Source organism: Phyllobates terribilis, unplaced genomic scaffold (assembly GCF_046119375.1).
Source record: "Phyllobates terribilis strain yellow unplaced genomic scaffold, ASM4611937v1 Scaffold_3__8_contigs__length_932513732, whole genome shotgun sequence".
Taxonomy (NCBI): Eukaryota; Metazoa; Chordata; class Amphibia; order Anura; family Dendrobatidae; genus Phyllobates; species Phyllobates terribilis.
In genome coordinates, this window is record NW_027362763.1 from 719,256,362 (window position 1) to 719,278,749 (window position 22,388).

Sequence of the window (22,388 nt, forward strand, 5' to 3'; positions counted from 1 at the left end):
TATTCTCCAGGTCATTACGAGTTCATAGACACAAAACATGTATAGGTTCTTTTTTATTTAAGTGGTGAAAAAAAATTCCAAAGTTTGGTAAAGAAATAAATAAATAAAAATAGCGTCATTTTCCGAGACCTGTAGCGTATCCATTTTTCGGGATCTGGGGCCGGGTGAGGGCTTATTTTTTGCGCACCGAGTGAAGTTTTTATTGATACCATTTTGGGGTAGATCCGATGTTTTGATCGCCCGTTATTGCATTTTATTGCAACGTTGCACCGACCAAAAAAAGGAATTCTGGCGTTTAGAATTTTTTTCTCGTTACGCCGTTTACCAATCGGATTAATTATTTTTTTATATTGATAGATCGGGCGATTCTGAATGCGGTGATACCAAATATGTGTATGTGGGTTTTTTTTTATTATTTTATTTTGAATGGGGCGAAAGGGGGGTGATTTAAACTTTTATATTTTTTTAATTTCTTTTATATTTTTAAAAACATTTTTTTTTCACTTTTTGCATGCTTCTATAGTCTCCATAGGAGACTAGAAGCTGCAACTGTCCGATCGCCTCTGCTACATACAGATGATCAGCAGATCACCTGTATGTAGCAGAAATGGTCCTGTGCTATGAGCGCCGACCACTAGGTGGCGCTCATAGCGACCAGCTCATGACAACCACTGGAGTCTGCTGCAGACCCAGGGTTGTCATGACCACCCATCGGTGACCCGCGATCACGTGACGGGGTCACCGATGGGCGGGGTAAGTGACGCGCTTCCGGAGCGGCGCTGTTAAATGCCGCTGTCAGAGATTGACAGTGGCATTTAACATGTTAACAGCTGCGGGTGGATCGCGATTCCACCCGCGGCTGTTGCGGGCACATGTCAGCTGTAATAATCAGCTGACATGTGCCCGGTTCAGTGCGGGCTCAGCGCCGAAGCCCTCACTGAACCGGGGGATTACAGCCTGTGCGTACTAATACGGCACAGGCTGTAAATGGGTTGTTAAGTAAAAATATGTGACAAAGTGTAGTAATATTCGGCACACATACCTAAAATGAAACTGTCCATACATGAAGCCATATTGTCCACCACTTTCCTGTAACTTCTTGTATCATCCACCGTAATGTCCCTCCGTAGACAGGACGTCAGCGCAGAGGCTGCGTCATTCTTACACAGATCTGGAATGCCGTTTAATAAGCTGCAAAACACAGGGAACATTCATTAATACCGGGATCTTTTTGTTTTTTGGGGGATTTTTTTGTTACAGTCAGTTTTGTTTGTCCCATAACTTTTACTTCAACTTGTTAATATAATGAATTGTAATAACTAAGTAGCCCAATGAAAGGGCTTATAGGAATTACCGGTGCCTGGGAATCAGTGTACAGTTAGCGCTGTTCCCAAGCGCCGGGTGCTGATCGCTGCCCTCATCATAGTCCCCTGCCAGCGCAGTGATCAGCGCTAGTAACGGACAATGATGAGAGTAGTATTCTGCTCCCGCTGTGTCCTGGTGTAAAAATAAGAATAAAATAAAAAACATTTTATACTCACCACCTGTCCGAAGAGGTCCCCCCGCTGTAATCCATGTGACCGCTCACACTGAGGAACCAGGGAGAATGACTCGCTCTAGCGAGAGGGCCTTGGAGATGTGCTCAGTGAGTGACAGGACACCGCTCACAGAGGTCAGCGCGCAGGTCCGAAAAATCACTGACTACTGAGGCTCATTCAAACTTCAGTTTTTCCCGGGGGCGAGCTCCATCCGCGGTTTGTTTTACCCGGGGGCGAGCTCCATCCGCGGTTTGTTTTACCCGGGGGCGAGCTCCATCCGCGGTTTGTTTTTCCCGGGGGCGAGCTCCATCCGCGGTGTGTTTTTCCCTGGGGCGAGCTCCATCCGCGGTGTGTTTTTCCCGGGGGCGAGCTCCATCCGCGGTTTGTTTTTCCCGGGGGCGAGCTCCATCCGCGGTTTGTTTTTCCCGGGGGCGAGCTCCATCCGCGGTTTGTTTTACCCGGGGGCGAGCTCCATCCGCGGTTTGTTTTACCCGGGGGCGAGCTCCATCCGCGGTTTGTTTTACCCGGGGGCGAGCTCCATCCGCGGTTTGTTTTTCCCGGGGGCGAGCTGCATCCGCGGTTTGTTTTTCCCGGGGGCGAGCTGCATCCGCGGTTTGTTTTTCCCGGGGGCGAGCTGCATCCGCGGTTTGTTTTACCCGGGGGCGAGCTCCATCCGCGGTTTGTTTTTCCCGGGGGCGAGCTGCATCCGCGGTTTGTTTTTCCCGGGGGCGAGCTGCATCCGCGGTTTGTTTTTCCCGGGGGCGAGCTCCATCCGCGGTTTGTTTTTCCCGGGGGCGAGCTCCATCCGCGGTTTGTTTTTCCCGGGGGCGAGCTCCATCCGCGGTTTGTTTTTCCCGGGGGCGAGCTCCATCCGCGGTTTGTTTTTCCCGGGGGCGAGCTCCATCCGCGGTTTGTTTTTCCCGGGGGCGAGCTCCATCCGCGGTTTGTTTTTCCCGGGGGCGAGCTCCATCCGCGGTTTGTTTTTCCCGGGGGCGAGCTCCATCCGCGGTTTGTTTTTCCCGGGGGCGAGCTCCATCCGCGGTTTGTTTTTCCCGGGGGCGAGCTCCATCCGCGGTTTGTTTTTCCCGGGGCCGAGCTCCATCCGCGGTTTGTTTTTCCCGGGGCCGAGCTCCATCCGCGGTTTGTTTTTCCCGGGGGCGAGCTCCATCCGCGGTTTGTTTTTCCCGGGGGCGAGCTCCATCCGCGGTTTGTTTTTCCCGGGGCCGAGCTCCATCTGCGGTTTTCTCGTGCAAATTCTGCGTTTTTCTATGGCGAATTCTGTGTTTTTCTCAGATAGTCTATGGATCAATCGTGGTCTATGGAGCTGGGTTCACGTGTCCGAGTATTTTTGCCGGCTTAGTGGTCCGCACATAATCACAGAGACTTGTCTGACTTTAATCCTAGTTTCGTATCTCTCTCGCCAATGCAAGTCTATGGCTCCATGAAATAAATTGGACAGCACTCAGATACCATCCGTCTGCTGTCCATCTGTCACTGACTGCTTAATGGAAATGTTGAGAAATCTTTTTTTTTTCCCTGAGAAAAACTGATAAAAATTGGGTCAAACAAAAAAACTGATGTAACTTGGACTGATTTTCTTATACGAGATGTCTGAATGAGCCCCAACACAGAGGTTAAGGAAGGCAAAAAAAAATGCTGAATCATGGCCCCTGTTCACATCTAGACATGGGTGAACTGTAATCTCAGACTCTACATGAAAAGGCACAGATATATTAGAAAATCAGCTTAGGTTACCTTGCCAAAACCTTTTTAAGGGGGTTCTTGGTGGCAACCGTAAAGTACATTTCAGCTAAAACATCCATGCAGCAGCGGAGCTCGTCCGAACTGAAGGTAGTGCCGGGCAGGCTTTCCAAAATTGGCACAATCTTAAATGGAAAAAGAAATAAAAAGGTTAGAAGATTTTCTTGCTTTGTCATTGCTGTAAACCATGAATGATCAAAGAGGTTATTCAGCAGCATCTCCATTCCGGGGACAGGGGATCCTTGTTCCCAGTGATCACATATTCACCATATATTCACCACCTATTCCAATGGATAGGCGCTAAATGATGTTAGTGGGACAGCCCCTTTAACCACTTCAAGACCGGGCCATTTACCCCCCCTCCCTCCCCACCTCTATCAAAAATAAGGTTTTAAAATTTGTTCCCCATTCTGTAACAATTATATTTATATATCGGACATATTTTTTTTTTATAACAGCAGCCAGGCTGGTAACAGCAATTTGGACTGACTGTGGCATTTTTGTATTTATTTATTTGTTTTTTTGTTGATATCTCTTTCATTTATTTTACACATTGTGTCATAAAAAACCTTTGAGGGGGCATTTAAAAATTGAAATATTTTTATGTTATTTTCCCTGTAACTAGGGCTGGTATATTAGCCCCAAGTTATAGGGGAAATGCAGTCTGCAACAGAGCTGTCTGGGTTTCCTATGACCCAGTAGCTCCTGTTCCCTCCCTAAATACAGAAAATACATGACCGCTGTGTATGGAGGAGGAAGCACTGTCAGCACTTCCTATTATTGTGTACACTGCGCTGGAGAAGGCAGAGACCGTAATAAACTGTCTCTACCTTCTCTGTGCATATACATGAGGATATAAATAGTAGTGGATGCTGATGAAATCCGCCCCAAACAAGGCACTGTCCAACAAAAAGGCTGCACAAAATATTTAAAGGGCATCTGTAAGCAAGGTTATCCTTGCTTACAGATACCCTTTAAATATTTTGTGCAGCCTTTTTGTTGGACAGAGCCCTGTTTGGGGCGGATTCCATAAGCATCCACTTTAAATAAACTTCTTCAAAAGACACATACTTGTAAAAAAATTAAAAAAAAAAAAAAAAGTGTTTGGATGAGTTTTTCTTTTTTGAAGAGTTTTAGAAGGGAATCTGTTAGCAGGATTTTAACCCCCTCCCAAAACTGTTAATATGTGAATGTAGCTCTCTCAAAGAGAAATCTAGAAACACCTTTACATAGCCAGTCCAGTCCTCTGTTTCTTAGAAAGGAGCATTTAAATGAATATGAAAATGAAGCTTAAGTGCTTTTGACACATGGAAGCACTTCCCAAGCCTTTGCCACTCCGGCTCCACTCACAGCCCAAGACCGCATCCTTCGGCTTGACTGACAGCTCCTTTGCTTGAAGCAAAGGAGCTGTCAAATGAGAAGGCATCACTGGGAGAGAAAGAGCTAGAGTAGGAGAGGCTTGTAATGTGCTTCCACGTGCCGAAAGCACTTCAGCCTCATTTGCATTTCCATTCAAACGCTGATTTCTCAGGAACAGAGGAACTGACTGGCCGTGCAAAGATATTTCTAGATTTATCTTTGATTAAGCGACATGTGGATATACATAGTATGATGGGTGAAACCTTGCTTACAGATACCCTTTAAATATTTTGTGCAGCCTTTTGATTGAACAGTGTCTTGTTTGGAGCAGATTCCATCAGGATCCACTCTAAATAAACTAAATAAGTGGCCTACACTTTTTTTTCCTTGTCCACCGAGCATTTTTCAAAATCTGAAGTGGAAAAAAAATAACTCCACAAAAGAATCTAGAAGTGGATTTCCCATAGAAGGGTGGAATTTTTCAATCATTTTTGAAGCAGGTTTTGGAGGAGGGTTTTGGAACAGATCTGCTCCGAAAAACTTCAACCGAGCTTTACCTTACATGCTGAATGTGAAAACATTGGGTAAGACTGACACTGAAAAGTCTTTATGGTACATTGGTAAACCCCTAAGTTTTAATGTCAGATACCACTCACTTCCCATCTGGAGGTGCTGCTGACACTGCATTAACGGCTACCTGACAAGTCTTGTGCACGGCCAGCAAGTATGGTGCTGCCGTCCTAATTAATAGATCAGGTCCACAATATCTTCCTGTAATCCACGATGCTTGCCGATTCCTGGTGGGTGGTCGTCAATGTAGCAGTGAAAGGTGCCAGATAACCTCTTTATATCACATTGACCAAACTGTGTTACAATCCAAATAAGGACCGTGGTGCACGGACTGTCCTAACCCAAACTTGACTGCCTCATAGGTATATATGGGCATATACAGTACAGACCAAAAGTTTGGACACACCTTCTCATTTAAAGATTTTTCTGTATTTTCATGACTATGAAAATTGTACATTCACACTGAAGGCATCAAAACTATGAGTTAACACATGTGGAATTATATACTTAACAAAAAAGTGTGAAACAACTGAAAATATGTCTTATATTCTAGGTTCTTCAAAGTAGCCACCTTTTGCTTTGATGACTGCTTTGCACACTCTTGGCATTTTCTTGATGAGCTTCAAGAGGTAGTCACCAGAAATGGTTTTCCAACAATCTTGAAGGAGTTCCCAGAGATGCTTAGCACTTGTTGGCCCTTTTGCCTTCACTCTGCGGTCCAGCTCACCCCAAACCATCTCAATTGGGTTCAGGTCTGATGACTGTGGAGGCCAGTTCATCTGGCGTAGCACCCCATCACTCTCCTTCTTGGTCAAATAGCCCTTACACAGCCTGGAGGTGTGTTTGGGGTCATTGTCCTGTTGAAAAATAAATGATGGTCCAACTAAACGCAAACCCGATGGAATAGCATGCCGCTGCAAGATGCTGTGGTAGCCATGCTGGTTCAGTATGCCTTCGATTTTGAATAAATCCCCAACAGTGTCACCAGCAAAGCACCCCCACACCATCACACCTCCTCCTCCATGCTTCACGGAGGGAACCAGGCATGTAGAGTCCATCCGTTCACCTTTTCTGCGTCGCACAAAGACACGGTGGTTGGAACCAAAGATCTCAAATTTGGGCTCATCAGACCAAAGCACAGATTTCAACTGGTCTAATGTCCATTCCTTGTGTTCTTTAGCCCAAACAAGTCTCTTCTGCTTGTTGCCTGTCTTTAGCAGTGGTTTCCTAGCAGCTATTTTACCATGAAGGCCTGCTGCACAAAGTCTCCTCTTAACAGTTGTTGTAGAGATGTGTCTGCTGCTAGAACTCTGTGTGGCATTGACCTGGTCTCTATTCTGAGCTGCTGTTAACCTGCGATTTCTGAGGCTGGTGACTCAGATAAACTTATCCTCAGAAGCAGAGGTGACTCTTGGTCTTCCTTTCCTGGGGCGGTCCTCATGTGAGGCAGTTTCTTTGTAGCGCTTGATGGTTTTTGCAACTGCACTTGGGGACACTTTCAAAGTTTGCCCAATTTTTCGGACTGACTGACCTTTATTTCTTAAAGTGATGATGGCCACTTGTTTTTCTTTACTTAGAATTTGTATTATGGCAAGAAAAAAGCATCTAACAGTCTATTCAGTAGGACTATCAGCTGTGTATCCACCTGACTTCTGCACAACAGAACTGATGGTCCCAACCCCATTTATAAGGCAAGAAATCCCACTTATTAAACCTGACAGGGCACACCTGTGAAGCGAAAACCATTTCCGGTGACTACCTCTTGAAGCTCATCAAGTGAATGCCAAGAGTGTGCAAAGCAGTCATCAAAGCAAAAGGTGGCTACTTTGAAGAACCTAGAATATAAGACATATTTTCAGTTGTTTCACACTTTTTTGTTAAGTATATAATTCCACATGTGTTAATTCATAGTTTTGATGCCTTCAGTGTGAATGTACAATTTTCAAAGTCATGAAAACACAGAAAAATCTTTAAATGAGGCGTGTCCAAACTTTTGGTCTGTACTGTATGAAGCTGTCAAATCTGGGTTAAGAGACCTGTGGACAGTCTTTGCCTCATGGTCCATACTTGGACCATGCGTCATTAACTGCAACAACCAGTGTCAATCAGCTGCAGCCAAGGGAAATCAGATCATGAGGTGCATCAAAGAAAGCATAAATGCACATGACAAGAACATAGTTACAAGGGGTAACGTTTCTCCTTGTGGAGACTGACAAGCTAAGCCAGGCATGCCTGTGAGACTTAGGCTATGTTCCCACGTTGCGGAAATGAAGCGGAAAATTTGCGCTTCATTTCTGCATGTCCTTTCCCGGAAAAACGCATGTGGAATTTCACATGCGTTTTTTCGTGCGTATTTGGCGCGTTTTGCACATGCGGAATTGCCTTGCGTTTTTTATTGCATTGCAAAGGCAATTCCGCATGCGGAAACGCAAACTTAATTGACATGCTGCGGATTTTTGTGCGCATCAAAAATCCGCAGCATGGGCATGGAACTTGCGGATTCTCATTGGGGACCATGGGGTGCGGATTGACAAGCGTTTTACAAGCGTTTCCGCTGCGTAAATTCCGCAGCAAATACGCTTGTAAAACGCTACGTGGGCACATACCCTTAAGCCTTGCAATGCTCCTCTGGGAAACTAAACATGCACATTTCCTCTTCTGAGTGGCACTAGAACTTTATGCCACCTATTGGAATTAGCAATCCTAAAAGTCAATATCGAACCTTTAATGAGCCTTGTCACATGACAGAGGATAAAAACTAAACCAGAATTTCAATTTCAATCCCCTCATCAATGCAAAGTGTGAGATCTGATTTGGCTGGGTGAGAGGCTTCTGCTTGGGATCCAAGGGGTAACGTTTCTCCTTGTGGAGAGTGGCATGTCAATGTGAGGAAACCAGGTTTCTAGACCAAAAAGATGAAGATTTCTTCTTCTTTACTGTAAGAGCAGCAAAACTATAGAACTCAGAGAAAACTGTCATGATGAATTTACTAAGGGACAAGGCCTTTGCTGAGTGCAATAATATTTGACTAGATGGGTTATTGATGCATGGAGGGATACATTCGGATTGACATTTTTCTGCACCAACATTGGTGGACAATAAGCTGGATGGGCGTTTGTTGTTTTTCAGCCTTACATCCTTAGTTTACTGAGCTCCGTCTGCTCTGTAAAGTGCTGCAGGATGTTAGCAGGACATAAAGATGTAACTATATTAGAGATACTTCTAGAACTTCTCACCTTCTTGACACAGTGGATTTGCTGAACGCCATCGCGTAGCTGTAAACATTGCAAGAGCAGAGAAGGCAAATTCTCTTCTGTGTCATCTGTAAAAGCTACAAATTGCAAACTACGATTACGACTTTATCAAAAACACCGGAAACAACACAAACCAAGGAATTCATGGACGATTTTATCCACAGTAAAACTTATAGCAGCAAATTATTTAATTTGATGACTTATGCTTAGGTGGGAGTCCAACACCCGGCACCACCAATGATCAGCTGCTACCTGGTCCCTCGGCTTCCAGAAGTACACAGTGCATAACATGCTTGCGTGACCCTGGTCCAGCGACATCCACCTCAATCACCATATTCCTGTAGTTTCGTTCTTGACCCACCTTGTGACCTTGACTTCGTTCTTCTCCAGGCCTCCTCTTCCGATTTTGACCTCGGCTTATTTACTCTGCTTTGACCAACCTGACCCAGCTATTTCTCAGACCATGGTTCTGTCTACTGACTCTGTCGCTAGTTACATCCCTCACATCATTGTTCCGGCTAGGTGACCAATTCTGCCTTAAACTCAATCCTCTGGCCAGTAGATACTCTGTGAATGCAAACCTATGGAGCCTTGCTGCAAGTCCAGTTCTTTCTATATGGGCTAAAGGGTTAAGACAGGGTTCCTCTGGGAGCTGCTATAGGAGGTAACTTGCGCCAAGTCTGTCTGTGATAAACTCTTTGAAATGACAACCTTTGACAGATCATAAAAAAGGAGCTGAGCTACAGTACCTGAGAAAGGCCAACACTCACTGTGGGCACCTGTACTGCTCTGTACACTAGGACTGGGTGCCGGACTCCACTGATCTCATACGGGGGGTAGGTCTTCAATATCATAGTCCTGGACAACCCCTTTAAGCATCATGGAATAAATACTGTTTATCTTTTGTGATGCATCTTCAGCAGTCTCCGCGTCTCCTACGTGATGTGTACACACAGCAGTCTCCGCGTCTCCTACGTGATGTGTACACACAGCAGTCTCCGCGTCTCCTACGTGATGTGTACACACAGCAGTCTCCGCGTCTCCTACGTGATGTGTACACACAGCAGTCTCCGCGTCTCCTACGTGATGTGTACACACAGCAGTCTCCGCGTCTCCTACGTGATGTGTACACACAGCAGTCTCCGCGTCTCCTACGTGATGTGTACACACAGCAGTCTCCGCGTCTCCTACGTGATGTGTACACACAGCAGTCTCCGCGTCTCCTACGTGATGTGTACACACAGCAGTCTCCGCGTTTCCTATGTGATGTGTACACACAGCAGTCTCCGCGTCTCCTATGTGATGTATACACAGCAGTCTCCGCGTCTCCTACGTGATGTATACACAGCAGTCTCCGTGTATCCCATGAGATGTATATAAATCACCCATAGTTTCTCTAATGTGATATATAAACAGATTTTTTATCTCCTATGTGATGTATATACAGCACACAAAATCAGCCTGATGTGAATGGGGAGTGAAAAGGAAACCAGGCGTTGCTCGCAATTAAAACATTGTATGGGAAAGATAGGGCTGCTGAGCCATGGAGGGGGCTATACGCCCCGATATAAAACTTTTTTTTTTTTTTTGTGTAGTACATATTGAACGGTGTGGCCCCCTCCAGGGCTCAGCAGCCTTAACCACCGTTATGGAAAGGGATTTGCAGCATCAGGAGTTTACTGTAACGAACATATGCTACAGAATTGTTATAAATAGTGGAATGCAAGTATTTATTTAACCAGATAAACCCAGTTTTATAAATCACTGCTTGCAGTAATTGAATGGATACCTTCCCAATTTACTTCCAAATAACTAGCTGTTGTGTTTATGGGATGACTGCTCCGGCACATGGCGAAGCTGACCCCTGCCTGACATGCTGTGCACCTGTGTGTACCTACAATATCCCAAGGTCTGCAGTCACAGGTCAAAAGGGTCCTCTTTAGGTCGGTATATCTTTTTTTACTACTACATTACATACAGATTAAAAAATAAAAAAAAAAAAAGTAAAGAGCGCAGCTCAGGTTTTTCTTTTTTGGTTTGTTTTTTTTTTATATTGGACCCTATGAGCAACTTATGCCAATATATGCACATATAGCAGTATCCATCAGGAAATCCTCCAAGGATATGCCTCCATCTTACTAAGCAAACACACCCCAATTCTGCATCTACTTCTCGTAGTCTAGGAACAAATATCTAAGAGATCATGCCATAAATGTAATTTTTGCTGGAGTTAATATACAGGGACAGAAAACTTCTTAGACTTCCATATAGAGTGCTGAATGCATCTGCATGGGGGTAGATCGAGGGGTAATAAATAGAGGACAGATAGATAACAGATATACACATACATACATTTCATATCGGCAGTACATTTCCTGCTTACACAGGACTATGCGCTGCCGAGAGCCAACCTCTTTCGAAGAACTGTGCGCTCCCCGTAAACTCACCTTTAAGATTTTGAGTACTAGGACTATCGAGGGTTAACACATCCACGCTTATCTCTTTCTTCTTCTTTACAACCATTATGAAATGTAGTTTTTCCTTAAAAAAATAAACCACAACTCATTAATATCCCATGCTACAATCTTATCAGAGAGAAAATACTATATAAAATGCACAATATTCAGATATTTCTTCCCCTGCCTGACCACAGCTCTGTGTTCATGCACCGGCTGCTGATTATAAGGCTGAGCATGGAGGGTAGAGATGTCCGTCACATTTCTCACCCCTGGTCCTATGCAGGATACCATCTGGAAGTCCAAGGGACCTGTGCGCACAAAGTCACCAGCGCATTTCGCCCTCCTAGTGATGAAGCAACATTAGTCGGAGGTCCCCATAAAGACTAATTACAAATCTCTCTTTTCAGAGATGCATTAAGCTATGTTCACACATTGCGTTTTTTCAGCGTTTTTTTGATGCTTTTTTTAAATGCAAATTTTCAGCTGCGTTTTAGGCTATGTTCACACATCATGGTTTTTTCAGCGTTTTGTGATGCAGTTTTTTATGCAAATTTTCAGCTGCCTTTTGCAGTACCAGCAAAGTCTATGAGAAGCCCGCGCCCTGCAGTGTACCGCTGGCCGCCGACGAGAAAGGATCGCCGCCGGGGACCAGGAGGACACCGGGGGCCATCGGACAGGTGAGTAAAGGTTTTCTCTTTTCTTTTTACTTTTTTATTCTTTAACTACGGTGGGCACGCGGGCTGGGAAGAGCAGACTGCTGCTCCTCCCATCCACGCTGCTCTCGTTGTTATCAGCCAGAGCAACGGTCGGATGAGAGGAGTAGCAGCCTCCACTCCCAACCCAGGTACCAGCCGCAGCGCGATTCCGGCGCGATTTTGCGCCAATTGATTTTCAATGAAACGCAGCAAATCTGCATGTATAGATATTATACATGAGGGTTTGCTGCAATTCAATGCAAGTCAATGGGCGCAAATTTGCTGCAGAATCGTGCTTGAATTGGTAGTGCTGCGGTTTTTGCTGCAATGATAATCCGGAGAGGAAATTTCTGCATCATGTGCACAGCACGAGGAGTATCATTGCTATACATGACAGACCTATTACCAAGCGGTTTTAACGCATTAAAACCGCATCGTGTGCACTCAGCCTAATGGGTGGTGACAAAAACGCTGACAAAACGCATCAAAAATGCAACAAAATTTGTTTCAGCATTTTTTATGCCAAAATAGAATGGGGTTCTTTTTTTTTTTTTCACAGAACTTTTTGTACATGCATTAAAAAAGAGACAGAAGGACAGTGAAAAAAACACATCAAAAGAAAAATCCTGAACAAAATGCCCTTGAAGATCAGGTTTTGCTGCAGAAAATTGACGCCAAACAAAACCATGATTTGTTTGCATTTACAGTGCAAACCTTCTGTCTTTTGAGCAGCGTCTTAAACCACCAAAAGACGCCAAGCGATAAAAAAGAAACAACCTGCCCATTCTCCAGGCGGCTTGGAACCCGCTTGCTATTTTACGCTGGGGGTACAGATTTTGCAGCTACACTGCAGTGCAATAACAGTAAAGGGGGTCACCCTGGGACACAGAGGGGACTGTAACCGTGACAAGCCAGTTGCAAAAATGAAAAAAAGAAATCCGCCACTGTTGTATTTTTTTGCAACTTGATGGTCACAGTCACCTCGGGGTCCCAATGAGACCCCACTCACTTATAGCGGCGACACCTAGCAGCTAAACTTGCAGAGTTACCCCAGATTTATACATGCAAGAAAAATAACGATGGCAGCAAAGATGTTGCAAAAAGTTACCAAAAAAAATGTTTCCAAAAAACATGGAAACCGCGTCAGGTCTAAAAGGCATCGTGCGCACATAGCCGAAAGCGACTGGGACTGTGATTCCAGGCTGACATGACATGCTGGGAGCTGTAGTACTCAGCAGAGACTGACAACACAGGCTCCACCTCCCCACATTAAACAGAGCAGTAATATTACACCCTTCTATATCTCTAACATACAGAAGAGAGCAGTACAGAGCATACAGCTGTGTTACCTCTATATAACCGGCTCCACCATGTGCAGGAAGTGAGAATCCGCCTCCAGCTCCTGTACTGCTTCCCCCCTACAGTCACAGCTGATCACACACCGATAGAGGGAGGGCTCTCGTTTCCTTCTCTGGCGGCCATTTTGTTGAAGCTCAATTCTAATGTAAAGTGAATGCGGTGACGTCATCAAAATGGCTCCTGTGCCGAAGACAAAAACAGAAGAGATGTTGACGGTGACATGACAGCGTCCAGCTGTTACCTGATCATTATTGAAGAGGAGAGTAGGAGGATGACATCAAACAACTACACACTCTCCCATTAACCCCTTGAGGACTGGGGGAGTTTTATTTTTTTTGTCATTATTTTCTTCTTTACAATCCAGTGGCCATTATACTCATAACTATGGTGTATTACCAAAAAATAAAGTCATTCTGCTGCAGTTCTTATTTATTCATTACCGTATACACATAACTATTATAAATAATGCTATCAAATACATTTTTTTTCCAGTCCATAGAGTTGTATCAGAGCGATACTGACACTTGGTCCAGCGGTGAAGTGGAGGGAAATTGATATATATGTTTTACTCATTCATGGTGGTGCCGCCCTCTACAGTTTGCCACCCTAGTTCTCATATGTGGCACATATGTAGGACCTATGTGACATGAAGTGGTCTTTCTGCTGCACTTTTTTTCATACAGGTTTGGTGCCTCAGAGCGCTGGGGTTGTGGGTTCAAATCCCACCATGGCCACATCCACACTTGTGCTGCTTTTCTCCCATCTTCTAAATATTAACTCATAGGCTGAATGTTGGTCTATAGCAGGGGTGGGCAATTCATTTTCCCAAAAGGCCACATGAGAGACCATGACTGTTGTGGTGGGCCGAACCCATAGGCTGAAATTAATTCTGTTTAATATTGAGCCGAATTAGGTATGCTGACATCTCCCTATATAATGTATGAGTCCATACACAGCTCCCCTATATATCGTATGAGCCCACACACAGACCCCTATATACTGTAAGAGCCCACACACAGCCCCCTTTATATAGTATTATCCCTCACAAAGCTCCTCTATATGCATTATGAGCCCTCACATAGCCTCCTATATAAAGTATGAGAAATCACATAGCCCCCTACAGTATGAGCCCTCATATTGCCTTCAATATACAGTATGAGCCCTCACATAACCTGTTATATACAGTATGAGACCCCCATAGCCTCCTACAGTGCTTGCCAAAAGTATTGGCACCCCTGCAATTCTGTCAGATAATGCTCAGTTTCTTCCTGAAAATTATTGCAATCACAAATTCTTTGGTATTATTCTCTTCATTTAATTTGTCTTCAATGAAAAAAAACACAAAAAGAATTGTCCTAAAGCCAAATTGGATATAATTCCACACCAAACCTAAAAAAGGGGGTGGACAAAAGTATTGGCACCATTTGAAAAATCATGTGATGCTTCTCTAATTCGTGTAATTAACAGCACATGTAACTTACCTGTGGCACCTAACAGGTGTTGGCAATAACTAAATCACACTTGCAGCCAGTTAACATGGATCGAAGTTGACTCAACCTCTGTCCTGTGTCCTTGTGTGTACCACATTGAGCATGGAGAAAAGAACTGTCTGAGGACTTGAGAAACCAAATTGTGAGGAAGCATGAGCAATCTCAAGGCTACAAGTCCATCTCTAAAGACCTGAATGTTCCTGTGTCTTCCGTGCGCAGTGTCATCAAGAAGTTTAAAGCCCATGGCACTGTGGCTACCCTCCCTAGATGTGGACGGAAAAGAAAAATTGACGAGAGATTTCAACGCAAGATTGTGCGGATGGTGGATAAAGAACCTCGACTAACATCCAAACAAGTTCAAGCTGCCCTGCAGTCCGAGGGTACAACAGTGTCAACCCGTACTATCCGTCGGCGTCTGAATAAAAAGGGACTGTATGGTAGGATACCCAGGAAGACCCCACTTCTTACCCCGAGACATAAAAAAGCCAGGCTGGAGTTTGCCAAAACTTACCTGAGAAAGCCTAAAACGTTTTGGAAGAATGTTCTCTGGTTAGATGAGACAAAAGTAGAGCTTTTTGGGAAAAAGCATCAACATAGAGTGTACAGGAAAAAAAAAGAGGCATTCAAAGAAAAGAACACGGTCCCTACAGTCAAACATGGAGGAGGTTCCCTGATGCTTTGGGGTTGCTTTGCTGCCTCTGGCACTGGACTGCTTGACCGTGTGCATGGCATTATGAAGTCTGAAGACTACCAACAAATTTGGCAGCATAATGTAGGGCCCAGTGTGAGAAAGCTGGGTCTCCCTCAGAGGTCATGGGTCTTCCAGCAGGACAATGACCCAAAACACACTTCCAAAAGCACTATAAAATGGTTTGAGAGAAAGCACTGGAGACTTCTAAGGTGGCCAGCAATGAGTCCAGACCTAAATCCCATAGAACACCTGTGGAGAGATCTCAAAATGGCAGTTTGGAGAAGGCACCCTTCAAATATCAGGGACCTGGAGCAGTTTGCCAAAGAAGAATGGTCTACAATTCCAGCAGAGCATTGTAAGAAACTCATTGATGGTTACCGTAAGCGGTTGTTCGCAGTTATTTTGGCTAAAGGTTGTGCAACCAAGTATTAGGCTGAGGGTGCCAATACTTTTGTCCGGCCCTTTTTTGGAGTTTTGTGTGAAATGATCAATGATTTGATTTTGCTTCATTCTCTTTTGTGCTTTTTCCTTGCAAGCAAATTAAATTTTCAGGAAGAAACTGAGTATTATCTGACAGAATTGCAGGGGTGCCAATACTTTTGGCCAGCACTGTATATACAGTATGAGCCCCCACATAGCTTCTCTATATATAGTAAGAGCCCCATGTAGCCTCCTATGTACAGCATAAGCCCCACATAGCCTCCTATATGCAGTATGATCCTCACATAGCCTCCCTATATACAGTATGAGTGACCACATAGCTCCTATATACAGCATGAGCCCCACATAGCCTCCTGTATACAGTATGAGCCCCCACATAGCCTCCCATATACAACATGAGCTCCCACATAGCCTCCTATATACAGTCTGAGCCCCCACAAAACCTCTTTATAGGCAGTATGTGCCTACACATAGCCTCCTATATACAGCATGAGCCTGCACATAGCCTCCTATATACAATATGGGCCCAACATAGCCTCCTGTATACAGTATGAGCCCTCACATAGCCTCCTATATACAGTATGAGCCCTCACATAGCCTACTATATACAGTATGAGCCCTCACATAGTCTCCTATATACAGTATGAACCCTCACATAGCCTGTTATATACAGTATGAGCCCCCACATAGCCTCTTATATACATTATGAGACCCCCATAGCCTCCTATATAAAGTATGAGCCCCCACATAGCCTCTCTATATATAGTAAGAGCCCATGTAGCCTCCTATGTACAGCATAAGCCCCACATAGCCTCCTATATACAGTATGATCCTCACATAGCCTCCCTATATACAGCATGAGCTCCCACGTAGCCTCCTATATACAGTTTGAGCCCCCACAAAACCTCCTTATAGGCAGTATGAGCCTACACATAGCCTCCTATATACAGCGTGAGCCTCCACATAGCCTCCTATATACAGTATGGGCCCAACATAGCCTCCTGTATACAGTATGAGCCAAACAGAGTCCTATATACAGCATGGGCCCCACATAGCCTCCTATATACAATATGAGTCCAACATAGCCTCCTTTGTACAGTATGAGCCAAACATAGCCTCCTATATACAAAGGAACCATAGAGTCTGAATAGCCATCAGGTGACTCAGGAGAGGACCGGAGTGGAGCTAGATACTAGAGAAGACAGCAATAGGTGAGTATATTAACACACTCCACTTAATGGAGAGATCATGGTACCTGGGCTGCGCTTGCGGAAATGAAGAATCCTCGATGGTATAAAATGAAGGTTCTTATAACACCAACGCATTTCGGTGTCCAACACTGTTTTCAGAGTTCTAGACAGATTTCTGTAGTTGTTCCGGGTGACTACATATTGCTGAATCCTGATAGTCTGCTATACTCACACTGTCACGATTCCTCGCCGTGACCACGAGTGTGCAATTTGCATAGTTAAGCCATGTTTGCACGTTCAGTATTTGGTCAGAATTTTACATCAGTATTTATAAGCCAAAACCAGGAGTGGGTGAAAAATACAGAAGTGGTGATGTGTTTCTATTCTACTTTTCCTCTGACTGTTCCACTCCTGGTTTTGGATTATAAATACTGATGTAAAATACTGAATGTGTGAACTTAGCCTTATGTTCATGTGCTGACTAGAGTCTCAGACACCTCTCTCAGTAGCTCACCTATAGAAGTAGGTGAGAATTGAATCAGCATTTGACCATAACTATCCTGTCATTACTCCGACTTTATCTTTTTAAAGCCTTGTAGCTCCTACTCCCTTTATGAAGCAGCCAGAGGAAAATGCAATAAAGATGGGCTGCTGTCCATGGGCCACTGCCTACCAGCCCCTGATGGATAGACATGTTACTGTCATTAATGATTAAAAAAAAAATTCGGAATGTCTTGATATATTCAGTATGGCGCAAGAGCGCCACGTGCAGAAATCCCCGCACTTACAACCTTGGCTGCTATCAATGAGGTTATTAATGGTCATTTGAGCAACATTCTGCCACGCTGAATGCACTTGGGCAAATCATCAAGATCCACTGCTGGCAGCAGCCTTTACAATTGCAGACCAATGACTTCCCAGATGCTCGATGGCAGACAAGTCCAGAGACACTGTGGATAGCAGGTTTAGACCACCATGTGGAGCCTGAAAAAAAAAGAATGTTAAAAAAACACGTTTATGTTTTTAAGAGCCCAATCAAAGCTTATTTGGCAAAATGGCACTTAAAAAAAAACTACTGCTCATTTGGCAAAAAACAAAAAGACTTCATATGGTGAAGCTTATGTAAAAATGAAGAGTTATTGACTGCTATGTCTAGGAATGAATGAACAAGAAATAAATAGGTCCCAACTATTCCGCATAGAGTCCTGGATTTGGGTCTACGCCCTGCAGTTCTGGGTGTCTGCTGAATGTCCCTCACTACCAACATGCCCCCACTAATGTCTCCTCCTGCCGGGGTAGAAATAAATGCTAAATGGGTGTGGAACAAAGGGGGACACTATTACTATATGGAGACACAGAGAGGGGCACTATTACTATGCAGAGGCACAGAGGGGCACTATTATGATATGGAGACACGGCTGCGAACCGGAGGACTTTCTGTTAACCCGTGAGTTGCTGAAATAAAAGCTGTTTATGTTGGAGTAGCTTGGGTTACTGCACGGTGTGAACACCGCCGCCTTACAGGAGACACAGAGAGGGGCACTATTACTATATGGAGACACAGAGAGGGACACTATTACTATATGGAGACACAGAGAGGGGCACTATTACTATATGGAGACACAGAGAGGGACACTATTACTATATGGAAGCACAGAGAGGGGCACTATTACTATATGGAGGCACAGAGAGGGGCACTATTACTATATGGAGACACAGAGAGGGGCACTATTACTATATGGAGACACAGAGAGGGACACTATTACTATATGGAGACACAGAGAGGGACACTATTACTATATGGAGACACAGAGAGGGGCACTATTACTATATGGAGACACAGAGAGGGGCACTATTACTATATGGAGGCACAGAGGGATACTATTACTATATGGAGGCACAGAGAGGGGCACTATTACTATATGGAGACACAGAGAGGGGCACTATTACTATATGGAGACACAGAGAGGGGCACTATTACTATATGGAGGCACAGAGGGATACTATTACTATATGGAGACACAGAGAGGGACACTATTACTATATGGAGACACAGAGAGGGGCACTATTACTATATGGAGACACAGAGAGGGACACTATTACTATATGGAGGCACAGAGAGGGGCACTATTACTATATGGAGACACAGAGAGGGACACTATTACTATATGGAGACACAGAGAGGGGCACTATTACTATATGGAGACACAGAGAGGGACACTATTACTATATGGAGGCACAGAGAGGGGCACTATTACTATATGGAGGCACAGAGAGGGGCACTATTACTATATGGAGACACAGAGAGGGACACTATTACTATATGGAGACACAGAGAGGGACACTATTACTATATGGAGACACAGAGAGGGGCACTATTACTATATGGAGACACAGAGAGGGACACTATTACTATATGGAGACACAGAGAGGGGCACTATTACTATATGGAGACACAGAGAGGGACACTATTACTATATGGAGACACAGAGAGGGACACTATTACTATATGGAGACACAGAGAGGGACACTATTACTATATGGAGACACAGAGAGGGACACTATTACTATATGGAGACACAGAGAGGGGCACTATTACTATATGGAGACACAGAGAGGGGCACTATTACTATATGGAGACACAGAGAGGGACACTATTACTATATGGAGACACAGAGAGGGGCACTATTACTATATGGAGACACAGAGAGGGACACTATTACTATATGGAGACACAGAGAGGAGCACTATTACTATATGGAGACACAGAGAGGGGCACTATTACTATATGGAGGCACAGAGGGATACTATTACTATATGGAGGCACAGAGAGGGGCACTATTACTATATGGAGACACAGAGAGGGGCACTATTACTATATGGAGACACAGAGAGGGGCACTATTACTATATGGAGGCACAGAGGGATACTATTACTATATGGAGACACAGAGAGGGGCACTATTACTATATGGAGACACAGAGAGGGGCACTATTACTATATGGAGACACAGAGAGGGGCACTATTACTATATGGAGGCACAGAGGGATACTATTACTATATGGAGGCACAGAGAGGGGCACTATTACTATATGGAGACACAGAGAGGGGCACTATTACTATATGGAGACACAGAGAGGGGCACTATTACTATATGGAGGCACAGAGGGATACTATTACTATATGGAGACACAGAGAGGGACACTATTACTATATGGAGACACAGAGAGGGGCACTATTACTATATGGAGACACAGAGAGGGACACTATTACTATATGGAGGCACAGAGAGGGGCACTATTACTATATGGAGACACAGAGAGGGACACTATTACTATATGGAGACACAGAGAGGGGCACTATTACTATATGGAGACACAGAGAGGGACACTATTACTATATGGAGGCACAGAGAGGGGCACTATTACTATATGGAGGCACAGAGAGGGGCACTATTACTATATGGAGACACAGAGAGGGACACTATTACTATATGGAGACACAGAGAGGGGCACTATTACTATATGGAGACACAGAGAGGGACACTATTACTATATGGAGACACAGAGAGGGGCACTATTACTATATGGAGACACAGAGAGGGACACTATTACTATATGGAGACACAGAGAGGGACACTATTACTATATGGAGACACAGAGAGGGGCACTATTACTATATGGAGACACAGAGAGGGGCACTATTACTATATGGAGACACAGAGAGGGACACTATTACTATATGGAGACACAGAGAGGGACACTATTACTATATGGAGACACAGAGAGGGACACTATTACTATATGGAGACACAGAGAGGGGCACTATTACTATATGGAGACACAGAGAGGGGCACTATTACTATATGGAGACACAGAGAGGGACACTATTACTATATGGAGGCACGGAGAGGGGCACTATTACTATATGGAGGCACAGAGAGGGGCACTATTACTATATGGAGACACAGAGAGGGACACTATTACTATATGGAGACACAGAGAGGGGCACTATTACTATATGGAGACACAGAGAGGGGCACTATTACTATATGGAGACACAGAGAGGGACACTATTACTATATGGAGGCACAGAGAGGGGCACTATTACTATATGGAGGCACAGAGAGGGGCAATATTACTATATGGAGACACAGAGAGGGACACTATTACTATATGGAGACACAGAGAGGGGCACTATTACTATATGGAGACACAGAGAGGGACACTATTACTATATGGAGACACAGAGAGGGACACTATTACTATATGGAGACACAGAGAGGGGCACTATTACTATGCAGAGGCACAGAGGGGGCACTATTACTATATGGAGACATAGAGAGGGGCATTACTACTATATGGAGACACCGAGAAGGGCACTATTACTATATGGAGTGTGAGGCAGTGACCGGGATCGTATACGAGGGACGTTATATACCCCTCAGAATGTGTACAGAGACCTATTAAATCCATTGGAGTGCGTTGCAGTCACAGACACACCTGCGGCTGCAATGCAGGAATGAAGGTAATCATTGACCTGGTCAGGCTATATGGCTAAGGCAGATTAAGTAAAACCCGGCAGGGCCTTCATTTCTTGGAGGAGGTCACAGGAGGCAGTGGGGCGGCCTCCTCCCTCCAACCCGGGTTTTCCAGTGGCTCTTGCCACAGGTCCTTTACAAATCCTGCACTAAGGATTAGTGTTGTTCTGTATTGGAACCTGCTAGGAGCATAACAGGAAAGCTTAGCGGGACTCTGTATAGGAGAACCCACGCCTGGGAAGGCTCTGCACCCGTCAGGCTCTGAGTGGCCCGGCGCGGTCGTTGCCCCCTGGCAACCATTGTGTATGGACTTCTGTTAACCCGGCTGTGAACCGGAGGACTTTCTGTTAACCCGTGAGTTGCTGAAATAAAAGCTGTTTATGTTGGAGTTGCTTGGGTTACTGCACGGAGCCTTACAGGAGACACAGAGAGGAGCGCTATTACTATGCGAAGGCATAGAGAGGGGCGCTATTACTATGGGAAGGCACAGAGAGGGGCGCTATTACTATGCGGAGGCACAGGGAGGGGCGCTATTACTATGCGGAGGCACAGGGAGGGGTGCTATTACTATGCTGAGGCACAGGGGGGAGCGCTATTACTATGCGGAGGCACAGGGAGGGGCTCTATTACTATGCGGAGGCACAGGGAGGGGCGCTATTACTATGCAAAGGCACAGAGAGGGGCGCTATTACTATGCAGAGGCACAGGGAGGGGCGCTATTACGATGCGGAGGCACAGGGAGGGGCGCCATTGCCAGATGCGGAGGCACAGGAAGGGGCGCCATTGCCAGATGAGGAGGCACAGGGAGGGGCGCCATTACGATGCGGAGGCACAGGGAGGGGCGCCATTACGATGTGGAGGCACAGGGAGGGGCACCATTGCCAGATGCAGAGGCACAGGGAGGGGCGCCATTACGATGTGGAGGCACAGGGAGGGGCGCCATTACGATGCGGAGGCACAGGGAGGGGCACCATTGCCAGATGCGGAGGCACAGGGAGGGGTGCCATTGCCAGATGCAGAGGCACAGGAAGGGGCGGCGCC

The 22,388-nt window shown here is 45.1% G+C and overlaps 1 protein-coding gene across 2 annotated transcripts in view; it reads right to left on the reverse strand.

Annotated features, from left to right (window-relative positions):
• Nucleotides 1–13,113, reverse strand: part of THADA (THADA armadillo repeat containing) — a 659,309-nt gene extending 646,196 nt beyond the window's left edge. For both annotated transcript variants that reach the window (XM_073672037.1, XM_073672036.1), the window contains exons 1-5: nucleotides 12,986–13,113; nucleotides 10,930–11,023; nucleotides 8,465–8,559; nucleotides 3,294–3,424; nucleotides 1,043–1,191 (exon numbers count right to left, since the gene is read on the reverse strand). In XM_073672037.1, coding sequence (XP_073528138.1) covers nucleotides 1,043–1,191; nucleotides 3,294–3,424; nucleotides 8,465–8,559; nucleotides 10,930–11,005 — 451 coding nt within the window. In that variant the 5' untranslated portion in view covers nucleotides 11,006–11,023; nucleotides 12,986–13,113. The remainder of the gene's footprint in view (nucleotides 1–1,042; nucleotides 1,192–3,293; nucleotides 3,425–8,464; nucleotides 8,560–10,929; nucleotides 11,024–12,985) is intronic.
• Between the last annotated feature and the right edge of the window lie 9,275 nt (nucleotides 13,114–22,388).